Genomic DNA, 18701 nt, shown 5'->3' on the forward strand with positions numbered 1-18701 from the left:
AATGTGGTAAGTACATAGTTCTGCATAACTACCCACACAAAGTGAGAAGAGATAGTTAATAAATTATCTTCCTTTCACGGCAGGCTTTCCTAGTATTTTTATTGTCTGTCTTATTTGCCTACCTGCAATGAAGGCTAGATGGCATGGCATTAAAAAGAACTCAGAGAGACAGGCCAAATTAATAAATTAATAAAGTCTCGTTATGCACCATCTATGGTTCCTTCAGTATTGAAGAGTCAAGTGGAATAGTCACACCTGAGACCAAATGGCCTATAAAGTTGAAATTGCACACAATTTGGCTATTCCTAGAAAAAATATTGACCACTATTATATTGATCTAGAATGAATTTGAGTATCAACCTACAGAGCATTAGAACACAGGGCACCTGGCCACCAGCAAGCTGGACTAGAGTCTGTGAAATCTGCTAAAATTCTGAGAGCAGAAGAAAATGCATTCAAAGAATCCTTACTCCCCCTTGGCCCAACCATCTAAGTTTCTTTGCTTTCTGGTGAGAGCACCAACCAGCACACAGACCCAAGCAGAAAGCTGTGCTTGAGATAGAGGAGGACAGCCCTTCAGCAGCATCCATTCTAGGCAGCAAATATAGGGCAGGTTTGGTCTCCTAAACGTCACTTCTGTTTGAAGTATAAGTAACACTCTTCCATCTCAGGAGAATCCAGAGATGTAAGTCATGGCTTATATATGGAACTTTCAGCTAAGAAGAAAAGAAGGCATATGGGCAGGTAAGAGTTCAAACAACCATTGAAGAGGCCAAGATTTAGGGAGCATTCAGAAGAGCAGTTGAGGGTAGGGTAATGTCATACTTGATGTGGGTGTAGTGCCCTGGTGCTCTTGGACATGTCTCTCATGTCACTGATCTGAGAAACTTCTTCCTTGTGCTACCAGAGCCTCTTCAGTCTCTCTTCACTAATTCAGGGGGCTGAGCAAAGTGAGTTTCTCTGCTTAATCTCCTTTGGGATACAAGTACTAACTTTTAAGCCAGTAGGGCTATTGTCCTGCTATTCCTAGTACCAACTCTAAAGCAGCCAAGCTATTCTGTTACCAAATCTCAGAGGAACAGAATCTGCCTGGATGACAGTGGACAATGGGCAGGAAGCAAGCACAGTCTGCACAGGCAAAAGCCCAGGTATAAAATACACCTCTGCCTGCAGCTAGCCTGCTTTCCTCAGTTTCATTTTTGAAGAACTACTCACCAGAGACAACACTGTTTGACTTGACCAGGTGCTCTGCAACAGACAGATGCCACAACACCTCTTTTCAGTCTCAGCAACCCACGAGGTACTAATAACAAGTCCATTTTTACAGTTCAGAACATCAAAACACAAAGAGGGTCTGTTCTTCACCCTAGGTTACAGCACAGCAAAGAGCCAGTCCTAGAGATAAGACCACACACTTAAAAGCAATATTCACTCACCGTTGTGCTTAGAAAACTCTGTGGCTCATTATGTGCTAGTACTGGGACAGGTAAGTCTGCAGGAAGTAAGAAGAGCAAGCCCACATTCCACGTAGAATCCTCAACCATTTCACTGAAATCTGTTTGATTGCTTCCTCCTCAGCAGCTCCCCAGTCTCAGGAGACACCAGGTGAAATGTGCCTCACCTCACTTAAACCATGAGCTTAGGCTCTAATCTCTTTCCCCAAACACTTTCAAAGTGAAAAGAACTGTGAAGAGCATGTATTCTAAGTCCTTTGGGAGACCTACGAGTGGCTGCTGAGACTGAGCAATGCTTATGGAAGCCGCAGGTGGAGATGCTCTGAGCAGTGGGGTAGCCCAACCTTACCTTCCAGAGAATGGACTCCCTGTTCATTGGCAGTCTTGTAGACACTGCTGAAGTCATCCCCAAGGTTTGGGTCAGCTCCAGCAGCAAGCAGGACCTGCACCACACTGGAAGCAATTAGAAAAGCAAATCATAAGGTCTGGTTTTCACAGCTATAAGACAAACAATTTATTCAATAACCACTTATCAAATGCCCACTACTCTCTAGTCACTAGTCTATGGGCTAGACTCCACGTGGCATGGGATTTACAGACTGCTAGAAGGGACACAAAGGAAATAGTATGAATAGACATGAAGTCGAGAGATTGGTGCTGGAGGTGAGAACAGGCAGGGGTGACAGACATAAGGAAGGGGTAAAGGCTGAGAGGGTCAATATCTTACATATTTATAAAAAACTGTCTAGGAACAAATTTTATTACTAGAAACACATCTAGGAATTAAGCTTCTAAAGGAGGTAAAAAACATTTCAATCAAGTGTAGGATGGAGAAGTACACCAGGAGGACACAGGAAGAGCTGGAGTAAGACAGAAACAAGTCAACACAACTGGAGTCCAAAGAGGTCAGCACTTTACCTGATGTGTGAATGAGAGGAAGGGCAGCAGGAGAGAAGCAAAACAACTTGATCGTATAGGCTTTCTACACACCCACACACCCACACACACAAGGATTCTGACATAAAATACCAAAAACACAGGTGTCTCCTTACATCCACCTCCTTAATCCAAATTCTAAGAGTAACCATTATACAGAGTTTGGCTAACTTTGTTTCAAACCTTTGCAGTTAGGGAGATCATTCCAGTAGCTTTGTAAGAATGGATAGAGGCAATAGATGGGGCATAAGAGCACAATGTTCATGCATCCCTAGTTACACGCTCAGTGTATGTTAGCTTCCCTCCTTTCTTCTATTACATAATAGCCTTTCTAATCCTCAATCCCCGCCCTCCCCCCCACAAAAAAAAAAAAAAAGAGTTTCAGAAAGATGATGCCATGGAGCACAGGTGTCTGGTGGTCTGTTTTCAGTAAGAATGTATATAATTCACAGTAACTGGGGCACACATTTCCTTTTTATGCAGGTAAAAAACATCGTTTGCCATAGGTATAGAGTATTCTATTGTAAGATTATTCTATATTTGTTTGATTTGTTTTGGATTTTTTGAGTCAGGGTCTCTCTGTTATCCTAGGTGTCCTGGAACTTGCCATGGAGACCAGGCTAGCTCAAACTCACAGGGATTCTCCTGCACCTGCCTCTGTAGTGCTGGGATTAAAAGCATGTGCCATAGCCAGTGATTCTTTTAACCAAGCTTTTATTATAAAACAGAATGTCTAATATATTGATGACAGTCAGACAAACTACTAGGAGATAAAGTTATAGGACAAAGCCTAATGAGTTCTTGCTTTTCCCGCTAAGGACTTGCTATACAACCTTAGCTCCTGCTTTAGCTTCCTGAGCTCTTGTTTTACAAGCCTATGACACCAAACATGGCTAGGATAAGCATTTCAAAGGACTTTGGTGAGTGTTATTAAACTGCCTTTCAGAGACTGAACTCAGTTTTATCCCACTAGTCAAATATGAGGCATGTAGTAGCTCTGTGCCTTCCCTCCTCAGAAATATTTTTTCTTCTTTCTTTTTCAGAGCAGAATATGGAGTCACCATGCTCTTTCACTTTTCCTAGCCAAGTAGAATTTCTAAAAAACGAGGTTTAATCATCGATTGTTCCCTGTTTCATGAATTCTTTATCAATGTCCTTTGCCAGTTTTTCTCTTAGTGAAAGGTAATATCTTACTTTTTCAGAACTGACCTCCAACACTTTGCAAAACACAAGTGGCAGGTGTGTCAAACAACCCTGGGATTATCAAGACTGGGAAAAGCCGCCTTCAGTTCCAGTGTTCTCTAGTTCTCCAGTATTTGCAACCAGCAGTGCTGATGGCTTTTTTACCTATTACCAGGTTTGAACACTGTTACCTCCCAACGGGCACAACATCTGAGTGAGTAAATTCTGGGACAGTCTGGGCATGATTAACTGAGTAACAATAATGGCTTATAACTTGTTGTAATTACATAAATATCTTTCTTTAAATGAAGACTGCAGAGATGAGGCAAAGTTAGGAACTGGGAAAGAGTTTTTATTATAAAATGAGGTACATAATCCCGTGAGCAAGTGCATTATCAGATAAGTTGTGATTATAATATTTATATGTTTGTATGAGATTCTTCTTAAGTCTGGGTTTCTATTCCTGCACAAACATCATGACCAAGAAGCAAGTTGGGGAGAAAAGGGTTTAATCAGCTTACACTTCCATATCGCTGTTCATCACCAAAGGAAGTCAGGACTAGAACTCAAGCAGGTCAGGAAGCAGGAGCTGATGCAGAGGCACCACTCACAATGAGATAGGCCCTCTTCCCCCTTGATCACTAATTGAGAAAATGCCTTATGGCTGGATCTCGTGAGGCATTTCCTCAAGGAAGGCTCCTTTCTCTCTGATAACTACAGCTGTGTCAAGTTGACACACAGTCAGTCAGTACAGATTCATAACAACTCATCAAATATAATTCTGTGAGTCCACATTTAATCTCAGCACTTGGAGGATCCAGACTACAAGGTCATCTTCAACTCTATAGTGAATTCAAGGCTAGCCAGGGATACAAAATAAATGATGTAGGAGAAATGGCTGGTGCCAATAAACTTAATAGTGAGGAGGATAAAACAGGAGGACTGCAAAAAAAATTTTAGGCCCACCTATAAGTTTAAGGCACTATTTAAAAAAAAAAAAAAGTAATCTTTTGTTTTTGAGCCACAGTCTCTAGGCTATATAGCCAAGCCTGGTCTAGAACTGCTGAGACTGCTGCCTCTACTTCCTGAGCACTGAGATTACAAGTATGCCAGTCCTAGCTGTGTGAATTCCTCACAGGACGTTAACTAATAGTTGTAAAAGGTTCCAAAATTAGAAATTTACCATTTAAAAACATAAATTCCTTTATTTGTGTTTGTATGTGCAGCTGTGTTGGTACCACAGCATGCACATGGAGGTCAGACAACTTCCAGGAGTCAGTTCTCTACCATGTGGGACCCAAGGATGAAACACAGTCATTGGGTTTAGTGGCAAGAGCCTTTACCTACTGAGCTTTCTTGCTAGCAATAACTTGAATTTAGGCCTGAACTGACCATTCCCAGCATGAATGCCGGTACAGCCCTACACAAAGTAGGCAGCTCTTCTACAGTCTGCAAAAGCTGACATGTTTTCAAGCCCAATGAGAAGGGTCTGTCAATCTAAATTCAAAGGGACATAATTTGGTTAATCCTCAGCTGCTGTGTCCAATCACTATTCAATCACACCCCCCTCTCATGGCAGACTGTCCCTCTAGGCAGCTAGTGTCACTAACTGTGCTACCTGGGCCTCTCTAGGTTCATGAGTATTGATTCCATCTGTCCAATTTGCAGGCTGCAGGACGTGTCCAGGCAACCGTGTATGCTGCCCTTGGCCCTGGAGGGCAGACAGTGGTCTGGCCGGATGGGGAGAGAAGAGTGGCTAGGATCGGCCCTGAGGCTGCTAACCCAATCAAAGAAATGGACAATTCACTTCGAAAACTTGGAGACCAAAGAGGATAAGCAATCCAAGATAGTGACTCATATGCAACCTTGAGAAAATTCCCTTCATTTCTGGTAAAACTCAAAAGGCAGCAGCCCCGCTGAGGGAGGAAATCAGGCCTAAAGAAACTGAGGGTACTCTGTGTCAATCATGGCTCCAAACATTTTGCCAGAAGGTTTCAAAGTTTTCTTTCCAGCAATGGTCACATTTTACAAAGCACCCAGCACAGAGCTCCAGATCTTTGGTCAGCACCCTCTTATAGAAGCCAGCCCAGCCTGGGTTAGAAAACCATTCACTTTTAGTTTGGACGACTAAAGATCCTCACTGCACTGTGAGCTACAGAACACAGACAGGCTATGGTGTGAGACAGCTAGAGAAAGCAACCACAAGGCTGCTGAGGACAAGCTTAGCTGTAAGCTAGATACAGGATTGCCAAGAAGTTTACATCAGTGAAGGGATTCTGGGAATGAAGTGATTTCTGCTTCTTTTCTGCTACAGGAGGAAAAAACTCCCTGGTCCAAGGAAAAAGCACAGGGAGTGGTGGGTCAGCAAGTATGAACAGCTCCTCTGTTCTGGTGCTGGCATGCTGGCTGCCAGGTTGCAAAAGGCTCCACCACCATTACCTTAAATGTAAGTAGCTACTACCAAACAGGATGTGGCCTAATACCAGATATTAATCACTTGATAAAAGAGGCAGAAGACACCATTCAATTCAGCAGGGTTTCCTCTAACCTTCAGTCTCTATTCAAAAGAACTATATTTATTGGTCTTGGAATATTAGCAATTCTCTTAGGCAGCTCAGGATCTGGCCCCTGGTGGTCTATAGAAAGATCTGCCTATCTCAAAGCTGGAGATCATTTCCAGATACCCTACTTCCCTTACCAATGAGAAGAAGCAGAGGATGTCTATATATCATGAGGTGTGCTAGAGAGCCCTCACTTCCTCATACTTATTTTCAGCCATCAGTCTGTGGCAAACACCTGGTTTCAATTTAGATTTGAACAGACAAGCTATAAATGGGGAAGAGACAAAACAATAAAACAAAACCAAGTAAAACTGAACAGGGCAAGGATATGACATTACCTTCCAGCAGAGGACACCAAGAGAACAGATTAGGTGGCACATAAGAGTTCTTAAGTTCGGGAGCTGGAGAGATGGCTCAGTGGTTAAGAGCACTGACTGCTCTTCCAGAGGTTCTGAGTTCAGTTCCCAGCAACCACATGGTGGCTCACAATTGTCTGTAATGGGATCTGATGTTCTCTTCTGGTGTGTCTGAAGACAGCCACAGTGTACTCACATACATAAAATAAATAAACCTTAAAAATAAACGAGTTCTCAAGTTCATCTGTTATTAGAGCAATGCAACTCAAATCCTCCTTTAAATGCAACACATTGACAAAAGTTAGAAAGCTAAATATGACAAGTGCCAGTGAGTTCAGGGGTATAGAGTGGTGCAGCCATGCTGTTCTGGAAGCTTCTAACACTTCATCAAATTAAAGTACCTCATCTTGTGACCTAGTATGTCTGCTCCTGAGTAGGTATGTATATATATATTTTTTTTTCTATAGAAAATCTTATACATGTCCATAAAGGGCAATACAGGAGACTTCATCACAACATTCTGCAGTAGTGGGGGGTTGCCGGGAAGCAAGTGTGTATCACTGGGCGATGGAGCTGAATGTGGGAGCCACATGCTAGGACATGATGCAGTCAGGCTGATATAGGCACAGCAACATGGACATGTGACTTTTTAAGTGGGAGGTGAGTACCCACAGAAGCTTATTTTATATTATATAATTTATACATTGTAAATATATAATTTATACATTGACCTTGGCTATTTGTTGCCAAGTTTATTCCTTTTAGGGAGTCTCTTCAATTATAGATTTTCTAACTCCTAACTAACTGATCTTTCGGACTGGAGAAAACTTGCATCTTAAGTACCAGGCCCTTCCCAGCTGCACTGAGAATATGTCTGGGAGAGTGGTCCCCAACTTGCAGTTCCTGGGATTCAGGGAATTCCCTTTGGAGCTACAGCTAATTAATTTGTCGACGGAGCAGTAATTAGATTAGAAGTGGGAGTGCTTGCCAGAAGTTGGCTCACTCTGACCTCAGTGAGCTGTTGCTTTCAGGCCCCAGTGAGGGAGAGCACTTACACTGATCAGTGTTAAAGCTTGCTTTCTGGTTTTAGAGGCTGCAGTGACGTGCGGTCCTTGCATTGTTTAGCAGAGAGAAGGGAAGACTTGTGTGAGCTGGGGCCAGTGCTAGACTAGATGTGTGCAAGTCGGCTGCTGTGCAGCTGGAATTGATGAACTAAAGGCAGTGATCCCAGATCCAGGTCATCCCCAAACAATGTTAAGCTTTATGAGACACTCTATGTCTTCCTCCTCTCCCGCATCTAAAGCATAAACAGGACCATTGTGATAAGTGTCACAGGCAGGAGAGGACCTATTTTTAATCCAGTTCATACCTCAATGAGGAAGTCAGGAAGTCAGTTTGGGAGCTTGGCTGGAAAGTCTACTGACTGCTTATGAGGCTGGGCAGCCTGGCCAGAGGCATTAATGAGTGCTAACTGGGGAGGAAAAGGTCAGGGAAGGAGAATTGTCTTTGTAAAACTGGCATCTTTACAAACAAATTAAAAGGTAGTAGGTAAGGTACCTGTGAAAAATGTGTTCCAGTCTCTCACAGAACAGTAAGTTTCTGCATAGTTACTAGGAAACCAGTAACCATCCATTACAAGCTCCATTACAGAATCACTACTTCAGATTTTTATGCAACTTGCAAAGGACAGTTTATTTTGTAAAAGAGTAAATAAAGGCACAACAGGAACCAAAAGTATTCACTAAATCGCCAAGAAATTCTAAATACAGATCAGATTGAGTGTAAACCCAGGGTATGTTCTTTAAGCCTCAGTGGCTCTCTCATCTACCTCTGGCATAAGTTTGTACTATCTCTGTAGACTCAGAGGGTCACCTGCCTCTAACTCTCAAGTGCTAGGATTAAAGGCATGCTACCACCATCTGGCCTAGTTGCTGTACTATCCCTGGTCGCTAATCCCTACTAGGTAACTGAAGACAGTGTTATCTTCAGATGGCAGTTAAAGCAGAGCAGGATAAAGGCTAGCTGGAATAAGAGAGAATGTGCCAAGATGGACAACAGTAAAAATTAATGGTAGTTCAAGATGAGTGACACACTTAGGTGTTCAAGGAAAGCATGGCATAGAAAGGTGAGAGTCAAGGAATCCAGATCACCTACCACACCACAACCTTTCCAGGACAATCCTTGACTGGTTCTAAAGAGTCACCAAACCTTACTATCAGGGCTTCTTAGCATAGTATAAGCCTAAACTAGACTCTCTGGACAAATGACCCATCAAAGGATGACAGAGCACTTGAGACAGGTTTTAGTCAGCACTTAATTATTACCTGGATCTCACAGGGTTGGTTATAACTACTGACCTATATATTCATCCCTGTTAATTTTTGTTGTTGTTTTTAAGGATTCATTTTACTTATATGTAAAATGTAAGTTGCTGTCTCTCTGTGTGTTTGTATTTGTGTGTGTGCACATGCCCCAGGAGTTACAGTGTTTGCATCTGTTCACCATGGATGCTGAAAGCTGAACTCAGTTCCTCTGCAGTGCTGCAGACAATATTAACTAACGAGTCGATTCTCAAATTCTATCTTTTTTTTTTTTTCTGAGACAGGATTTTTCTTTATAAGAACTCTATCCTGGAACTTGACTTGTAGACCAGGATGGCCTCAAACTCACAAAGAGCCACCTGTTTCTGGTTCCCAAGTGCTAGCATTAAAAGGCGTGCACCACCACTCCCGGCTTTTTTTTTTTTTTAAATTAACAATAATTCTTAGGGGGTTGGAAGAATGACACAGTGGTTAAGAAAGGACCTGGCTCCTCTTCCAGGTCCTGGGTTCAGTTCCCAGCTCACCACTATCTGTATATTAGTGACTTTTCTATTGCTAAGATGCCATGACTAAGGCAAATTATCAAAGAAAGTGTCTAATTGGGTTTCAGAGGGTTAGAATTCATTATGGAAAAGAAAGCATGGTAGCAGGAACAGCCAAGAGCTCACACCTCAAAGCCAAAAGCAGGAGACAGAGAGGCACACTGGGAACAGCTTGCGTTTTTTTAAAACCTCAAAACCTACTCTCAGTGACACATCTCTCCTTTCCAAATAGTTCCACCAATGGGGAACCAACTACTCAAATACATGAACTTATGAGAGACATTCTCATACAATCAATCATAGCCTGTAACTCAACTTCCAGGGGATCTGAACCCTCTTGTCTTTGTGGGCACTAGGTATACATGTAGACAAAACACCACACATAAAAATAAAGCTTTTAAGGCCAGGAATGGTGGCACATGTCTTTAATCCCAGCACTTGGAAGGCAGAGGCAGACAGATCTCTGTGAGTGAGAAGCCAACTTGGTCTACAGAGCAAATTCTAGGATAGCCAAGGCTACATAACGACCCTGTCTCAAAAAAAAAAAAAAAAAAAAAAAAAAAAAAAAAAAAAACAAGCAAACAAATCTTAAAAAATTAATAAATAAGAATTCTTGAGTTAAGAAGATGGCTCAGTCAGTCAGAAAAGTGCCTTCTGTAAGCATTAAACTTGAGTTCACTCCTTAGCATTCATACAGAAAACGTCCAGTGTGGCAGCAGTGCCTGTGCTCCTAACACTGGAACAGGGCAGATTCCTAGTGCTCACTGGCCAGTCAGTACAGCCAAATGGTGGCCTCTAGGTTCAGTGAGAAACTGTGTCTCAAAAAACCATGTTTATAGTCACAGAGGAAGTGACCCAATGTTGATCTCCACTCTTCACTTACACTCTAGTCACACATGCACACTCATACATAAAATCTTTTTGTAGTCCTGGGAACTGAATCCAAAACTATATATGACATACAAGCACTATAACCCTGGGCTATACCTCTGGCCCCATTAATTTTTACCAGCACCTATTTAACCATTACTATAACTCAGTTAGATAATGTCCTTTCACAAAAACCTATCAGTATGCCTTTGCATATCATTTAATATGCCAATTTGGTTGGCCTCAATGAAATCAGTGACATAGTTACTGAACAGAACACAGCCATGGCTCATCTCGACACTGACTCTGTAGCCTTACATCCATATATAAACAATTAACCGGGTCATCTCACCATTTCTTAGTGTAAATATATTGTTTCCTACAACACATTTTATTCATGTAGATGTCACAAGAGACAACTAAACACAATGCTGAAACTTGAGACTCGGCAGCCTTATCTAACTCAGACTCGTGCCCTTCCAGGAGTCCTAGTCAGATAAGCAGTTTATGACACAGATGCATTGGAAGATGTCTCTTAAAAGAGGCAAAGGTCTGGACCATATCATTCCTCAAAATGACCAGCCTTTCTTCCATAGCTGAACCAGATGGCAACTGGATACCTCCCTGCCCCAACTGACACTCTCCAGAAGAAAGCACTGAACACACAACCCCATGATAGGATACAGAATTGAAGGAGGAAGGGGGGGGCATTACTGTCACGTTAGGCAAATGAGCTGGCACAGCTTTCCTTTGAGCAGTGTCTTGGGTTGCCTCAGGTCGAGGCATGCATCTGCCAAACTAGAAACGAGAGCATGCTGCAATTGGAATATCATTACTACAAAACAGGATTATCATGAACAACGATTCCAAATGGGATTAGAAATGATTCTTTGTTACTCAGAGGTAATCAGCAACAGCAGCAGCAGTGGAGAAACATCAAACCCTGAACACTTTTCTGCGGGCATGGTACTGGCATTCCAGGCACTTGGCCAGCATCTTTGCCCACCCTCCTTGCTGGGAAATACTGGGCACTATCTTGCATTAGGCAGAGGGCCACTTGGGACAAAAGCCAGCTATATATCAAGGAATCCTACTTAAGGGTCCCCTGGTATAGGCCCAGTTTCTTAGAGGGAAAGGGATGGAAAGAGAATCCCAGAGCCCTACTGATTCAGCCACCTAAGAGTTACTGAGACAGGTACCAATGCCATTACATCTAAGGTAGGCTTACCTGGGGCCTTTCTAGGGAAGTCAGTAATAATAAAAAAGGCACTTAACCTCACCACTGCAGACACGGCAGGCACTGTTCTAAACACTTAATACATTTAAACCTCACAGCTTTGTTTATTATCCTACTTTACAGCTCAGCAAACAATCTTGTAAAAATCAAATGATGTGCCAAGCATCTAATGTGTAAGAGGCAGAATTTGAATTTGAACACAGGTATCCGACTCTAGAGCCCACAACTGTGCACATACTAGTTAGGGATGTCCAACCTTCTGATGTTGATATGATGTTGCCATTTTCAAATGGCTTGGATCTGCATTTGTAGATATTCTGAGGTGAAGGCTGGACACAGCCAGAGAGAAAGGTGTTCAATGCTTATAACTAATGTGTGCTGGATAGTTTTATGTCAACCTTACACAAATCGTTTCTAGTCTACTTGACTAAAGTCATCTGAGAGAAGTGAACCTCAATTGAGAAAATGCCTCACCAAGATCAAGTGTAGGGCATTTTAATTAATGATTGACGGGAAGGGCCCAACCCATTTTTGGATGCTGCCACTTACAGAGCTAGCCACAGAGAAAGCAAGTCAGTAGGAAGTACCTCTCCATGCCCTCTGCATCAGCTCCTGCCTCCAGGTTCCTGCTCTGTTTGAGTTCCTGTCCTCACTTCCTTCAATAATGAACTAGATGTAGAAATATAAGCCAAATAAATCCTTTCCTCCCTAAGTTGCTTTACTCATGGTGTTTCATCTCAGCAATAGAAACTGTAACTAAGAAAGTCTTCCCTTAGCATTCTCTGGTCATAGATCCTGCCAGCTCCTCCTCCTAGCCTGTTCTACCTCTGATCCAGGCAACAGCAAAAGAGGCTGCCAGGGAAGCTGCCAGAAGTCCAGCACAGGCAGCACTGACTTCCTAGTACCAAGACCACCTGTGGAGGGAGCTTCTAAGTACACACAGGAGAGACTTACAGAACCTCTCCCGTAGGACAGCAAACTGGTTGGTACTGCTGGTTTTTTACAGACAGGACTTAATGGTCCCCCTCCCTGAGTGAGGTGGAGGGAAAATAAGCAAATGCTAAAAATAAATGACTGTTCTGAAAGAGAATTAAATGGTCGTCAGCCAAGGATGGCAGCATCTGAAAATTAACAAAGCCCAGGTACCACATCCAGGAAGGCCTTGGCAAATGCGTGTTATCCACTCATTAGCTCAGTTCCTCGGGGACGCCAGCCAAGCAGCAGGGCAGGCAGTGCCGGGAACCAGTCCTTCCGATGCTGATGAAGTGCACTTGGGGGTGGGGGTGGGCAAAGGCAAGAGGAGGAGGGACGTTCTCATGGGGAATTTCAAACAGTTCTGCTGGTGTCCTCTCTCTGCCTATGATTCTCACCTTTTCTGAGGCAGGAGCTTGCAGGGCAGGCTCAAGAAGACTCAAATCTGAATGTCTACACTACTGGTCTTTTTCAGGATCCTAGAAACAACGTCACTATTTAGGGGTTTCACTGACCAGCCAGCCTAGGGGTAAGGAGCCCAACAAAGGTGGGGAAAAGACAACAACCCTCACTGGAATGAAGAGTCATAAATATGCATTGTGAGTTTACAGCAAACCCAATGTGTGCTGTGCCAAAGGTGACTCTCATGGTTCATTAGTAGCAATACTTCATGAGTCTCTGACCTCCATTCTCTACTAACCATGAGAACATAGTACTTTATTGCTGGATATCACCAACAGAAAGAATTAAAAACACTCTAACCATATGACAGAACTCTGACACCACAAACATGAATTCTAAGTACATCACTGGTCACAGCTAATAATGAGTATTAGAGAGAGGTAACATTTTTTTTATTTACTTACTTATATATCTATCTAGCTATTTAACTTGTTTGTTTGTTTTCTGAGACAAGACCTTAATCGATAGCCCCAGAGGGCCTAGAACTTCCTGTGTGATCTTGCCTCTGCCTGAGTGCTAGGATTACAGGTATGTCCAGGCTATTTATTTTGATTTTTTTTAAGAACAGGTTTCACTCTAGGCCAGGCTGGCCTGAAAGTCATTATATAGCCCAGACTGAATTCCAACTCTGTGGGAATCCTCCTGTCTCAGCCTTTCAAATGCTGTGATTGCAGATGTGAACCACCACATCTAACCCTGGAATGACAGCTTTTAACATTGCTTTTCTAAGTCAAGCTTCTTAAAGTATCATTTATCCTTTGACGTACCATTTATTCTTACATGCACCCTGTTAAAAACTTGTAATTTTTTTTTTTTTTTTTTTTTTGAGTCAGGGTCTCAACGGAGACATAACCAAATCGGTCTTGACCTCACTTTGTAGCTGAGGACAACTTTTCAAGATGTATGATTTAATGCAATTTGATAACTGCATAGATAAGCGGCACAATCATTCAGACGCAGAATATTTGCACCATCTTAAAATGTCCTATGGCCCTTTGTACTCACGAACCCAACAACTCATCTGATTATTGTTCCTAGAACACTACCTTTTCCAGAATATGACATAAATGTAATTTTACAGTAGGTGGCTTTTGGTGTTGGCTTTACTTTAGAATAAGGCTTTTGAAGACACCCTTTTCGTTGCATATTGAGTAGCTCTGTTCTCCCTCTTAGTGTGTGCGGGTGGAGATACTTGTGGCTGTGTATGCAGAGATGAGAGGAGGGCTTGGGTGTCAGCTGTCATCCTCTGCTGCACTCTGCTTTATTCCCTTGTGTGAAGGTCTCTCCTAGTACCTGGTAGCATTTCAGTTAGGTTGGCTGGCTAGCAAGTTCCAGGAATGTGCCTGTCTCCAATCCTTCCATACTGAGTTTTAAATGGATATGTACTCATAACCAGCGTTTGTGTTTTTAAATGTGGGTACGTGGGATTAGAACTCAGTTCCTCAAGCTTGCACAAGCATGGCAGAACCATTTCCCTAATCCCCTTGTTTTCATAAAAAAAAAAAAAAGAGGAGGAGGTTAAATTTATTGCTAGAAGTATGGTGACACAAACCTTTAAAGGAAGCAAAGAAACATCTCTGTGAGCTTGAAGCTGGATGGAACTATACGGTAAGACCCTATCTCAAAAAGCAGAAATAGTTTGAATTATGCTATGGGGAGGTGCAGATGCGTATGGAGTCCAGAAGAGGGTATTCAATCACCTGGGGCTGGTGTGAGAGATGTTTGTGAGCTGCCTGATGTTGGTGGTGGGAGCTGAATAAACTCAGTCCTCTGTAAAAGCAGTATGTGCTCTTACACACTAAGCCATCTCTCCAGCTCCCCTGCTTTGGACCCCAAACTGTGGAGTATTGATTGTATGGATGTAGCACGATTTGTCCATTTGCTGTTTGATGGACGGGAGTGATTGCCAGGTCTTAGTTGTTCTACAAACAAAGCAGCTACAGGGATTTTCACTGAGGTCATATTTCTCTAGGAGTTGGCACTTCTGGGCGACAAGGCAAACATCTGCCTTCCTTTTGTAAAAAGCTGCCCAAGTGCTTTTGGATGCAGCTGTATCATTATACAGTCCTATAAGCAATGTGTAGCAATTCTTTTTGCAACTTTGCCAGGATTTAGTACATACCATTATAATTTTAATTTCCATTTCCCAATGACTAAGGTTGTGTCTTTCATGTGCACATTTTCCACCTATCTCTTATTTAAGTTAAATATCTCAAGTCTTTTGCCCACTTTAAAAAGGAATTAAGTTGCTTGTCTTTTCATTGATTGATAAAAGTTTTTTTAATATTCTAATACTACTCCCTTACTAGATATGTTTTCACAACTTGTTTTTTTGAGAAATTAAAAACTAAAATGATTTAAATTGTCTTTTCTCCCATACTACTTCTCTCTGCACATATACTCTGATGAAAGAAATAAAAAGATTTAAACTTTCAATTTGCAAGTACCCTTGGCCTCCTGGACATTAAGAACAATCTGTACTTGGTGTCTGCTAATAGACTATTTTTATTTCCATTGCTTGCTCCCAACTAGCCCAGGGCTTTAAGGAAAGCTACATCTGGAGAAACAACTGTCCTAAAAACAGCTTTTGACATCCACACACCTCGCACACCCGCCCACCCTGTACTTCCAAAGCCCTGTTCTGGTTCGCCAGGCTTCTGGAATGGTCAACAGTCGTCACACTCCATTGGTGGCCATTGTCCACTGGGAAAGGTAGGAGGCTCCCAATCCATCCTTCAGTGAAAGAGCAAATAGTGGAGCCTGTGGCTTCTTGGACATCAAAGTTGCACAAACAAGGCCTGGCAGACCCTGCCTCTCCGCCTCCATATCCTGCAACTGCCATCTGAAGGAGCTTCTCCAAGCGGGTCATGACTTTCAGCTTGTCATCCCACACATCAAAGTCTCCACCACACACGAACTGGGTGCATGGGTTCGAATCAAGTCGCTCAACAGCGGATACTCAGACATTGTGTCTAACTTTAATCCTGTGTTTTCCCAAGTAATTAAGCCTTCTTGCTTATGAACTTGTGACTAAGTAAAGCATCACTGAGAGGTTGTAACATCAAAGTGCTGTCCACCGTCTGTCCGTGTTTAGTAAAATTGGATTTCTTTTCCTTTTCAAAGAAAGACTAATTGAATTTCACTGAAAGCTCCATATATTTGGACTAGTTGGTGAAGGCTATTCGAAGCCGAAGTGATCATCCCAGGACTGTGTGGCTTAGCCTTTAGTTTGGTTGGGTCAGAGTGCAACACAGAATGGGGCACCCAGACTCAGGGTCATCAAGGGCTCAGAAACCAGTTACTGCTACTGTTAAAATTCTGTCCAAGCTCTACTAGGGCTGAGAGAGAATGGTCCTGGTAGAGTGTTAGTAAGTCTTTGACTACTGAGGAGAATGGCCATTATATTACTCAAGTCCTCGATATCAGCAGTCAAACTGTGTGTATGTGTGTGTATGTGTGTGTGGGCACATATGTATGGAAACTAGAGGCTGATGTTGGATGTCTTCTTCAGTGCTCTTGACCTTATTTTTTGAAACAGGATCACTCATTGAACCCACTGAGCTTGGTAGGGCAGGCCGGCCAAGGCCCTGGGACCTGCCTATTTTTGCCTTACCAGGGCTAGGATTAAAGCCAAGTGGGCACATTGTCCTGCCCAGCTTTTTATGTGGGTCTTCTTATACAGCCAGACTTTACAGGCCAAACCGTTTTCCTACTCTCTCAATGATTTTTAGAACAAAGTTTGTGATCTACCTCTCTGAATCTCCATAAGGCCCAGCATGTCAGCACTCACAATTAATTCCCAGATGTATAAAATAATAAAAAGAACTTCAGAACAAAGTTTCCCTCCAGAAAAACAAATTCCCAATTATTATTTGGCTTCATTAGTTACCTAATTTACAATCAGTACACCATCCTCCTTCAACATAAAATTAAGTCACTTAAGTGTGACTCAAGGACTAATCTCAAAATAGAAGAAATTCAGGAGACTACTACATTATCAATATTTTTACACAAACAACCTACTTTTGGAAAAGAAAACCTCTGGTTCAATATCCATATACAATTATCTTTTAAAAACATTGCTTTGATCTCAATCCATTTTAAGTCTCTGATAAATATAAATATATATATTTGAGTGAATATATATGTATTTAATTTAAAGTCACTTCGAATCCTTTTTATAAAAAAAGGAGTAAATCTTAAATTAAGCTTCTGTGCATACTTATAAAATTTACAGTGACAACACTGCATTTCCTATGCAAAACTAAATAAAAAATATATTCAAAAATCTCAACTGGTGAGGAGTTAAGCTCCTCAAAGATCTGAGGCGATTATGTTCTAGATCCCTATGGACTTAACACATTAAGCTGATGCCTGAGGGTGAACTGTGTTATTGGTCCACAGGCTGCAAACATCTAAAAGGAGCAGAAGCCCTCTGCTGTCAGCCTTGAATGAAGGGGCAGGTCCTCTCTACTTTCCATTCATATCTTCCTTCCAAAGAATTCTATATGGCCAGAGATCTGTCTATCACTGATGCTATTTTAAGTACCTAACAAAAAGTAGGGACCCCAAACTTTTGTAATATTAATAAATAAACCCAACCAGACAAGTGTCCCATTTGGATAATGGAAGGAAGAGGAGGATGTAGAATGGATGCTTAAAAACCCAGCAGTTTTTTAAGCTCAAAGGGTAAAGTACTTGCTGGACTAACATAAGGCCTGAGTGTGAATCTCAGCACCCATGTAAAAGCTGTGTATGGCACTGTGTAAATAACTCCAGTGCTAGAGGTAAGCAGAGCCAGGTGGATCCAGGGGCTGTGGTTGATAGCTAGTCAATCACAGCAGCAAGTTCAGTGAGGGACTGCATCTCAAAAAATACAATGAAGAACGATATAGAAAGATGCCCACCATTGACTTCTAGTCTCCATAAGTACACAAATCAATGAGCATACTACATACATGTGACTATTAACCTTGTATATAACCTTCTCACATACCACCTTTAAAAATAAAATGCTAGTAATTAGGCTGGGCACAGTGGCACACACTTAAATCCCAGCACTCACGAGACTAAGGCAGGAGGATCAGGAGTTCAGAGTTAGCCTGAGCTACATGAGACCTATTTCAACCTTTACTTCCAATGAAGACCTAGGTTCAAATTCCAGCATCAGTTGAAAAACAAAACAACAGAAAGGGAGAATTCAGGATTATGCCCAATGTGAAACAAACATCATATATATTGTATGAAAATATTTAAAAAGATAAAACATGAAACAAAACAAAGCTAACTAGTAACAGTCTTGGAACCAAGGAAGCCGACCTCTCATAGGCATCACTGATTTGCTAAGACCCCTGGGTAAGGACAGAACAAGTTACAGCAACAGGCGCTGAGCTCAGACAGCACTGACCCAAAAGCATAGCTCCAAGCTGGTCGCTAACTGAGAGTGTTCTATCTAGTCTCAATTTTGCAAATACCACACACAAAAGAAACACCATTTGCTTCTTCACCACTGGCTCTTGCCCACATGTGGAAAAACATGCAAGTTGGAGAAGCCAGTGGGGAGGAGGGTGGAGAATCAGCGGTGGGAAACAACACATATGGTGATGTGTGTGCTGTGTACACCAGAGAGAAACCACTCCCCATTTATAACCTGTAGCAGACATGATTCTTACTTGACTCATAAGAAACTCATTCTGCTTCTAGAGCCTTCACTCCTCTGCCTCACACTCTGCACCAAATCACTGACTGACCTATTCTCATTCTCTCTCCTCTCCTGTTCACCCCTCTTCTCTCATTTCTTTGAGACAC

General features: G+C 42.2%; 1 protein-coding gene across 1 annotated transcript in view; it reads right to left on the reverse strand.

The window, feature by feature from the left end:
* Positions 1-425: 425 nt before the first annotated feature.
* Positions 426-18701, reverse strand: part of LOC308417765 (mitochondrial disaggregase-like) — a gene marked incomplete at its 3' end in the record, with an annotated part of 42579 nt that continues 24303 nt past the window's right edge. The window contains exons 4-5 of the mRNA XM_080913073.1: positions 1804-1907; positions 426-433 (exon numbers count right to left, since the gene is read on the reverse strand). Coding sequence (XP_080769199.1) covers positions 426-433; positions 1804-1907 — 112 coding nt within the window. The remainder of the gene's footprint in view (positions 434-1803; positions 1908-18701) is intronic.

The sequence above is a fragment of the Micromys minutus genome, assembly GCF_963924665.1.
Source record: "Micromys minutus genome assembly, chromosome: 2".
Lineage (NCBI taxonomy): Eukaryota > Metazoa > Chordata > Mammalia > Rodentia > Muridae > Micromys > Micromys minutus.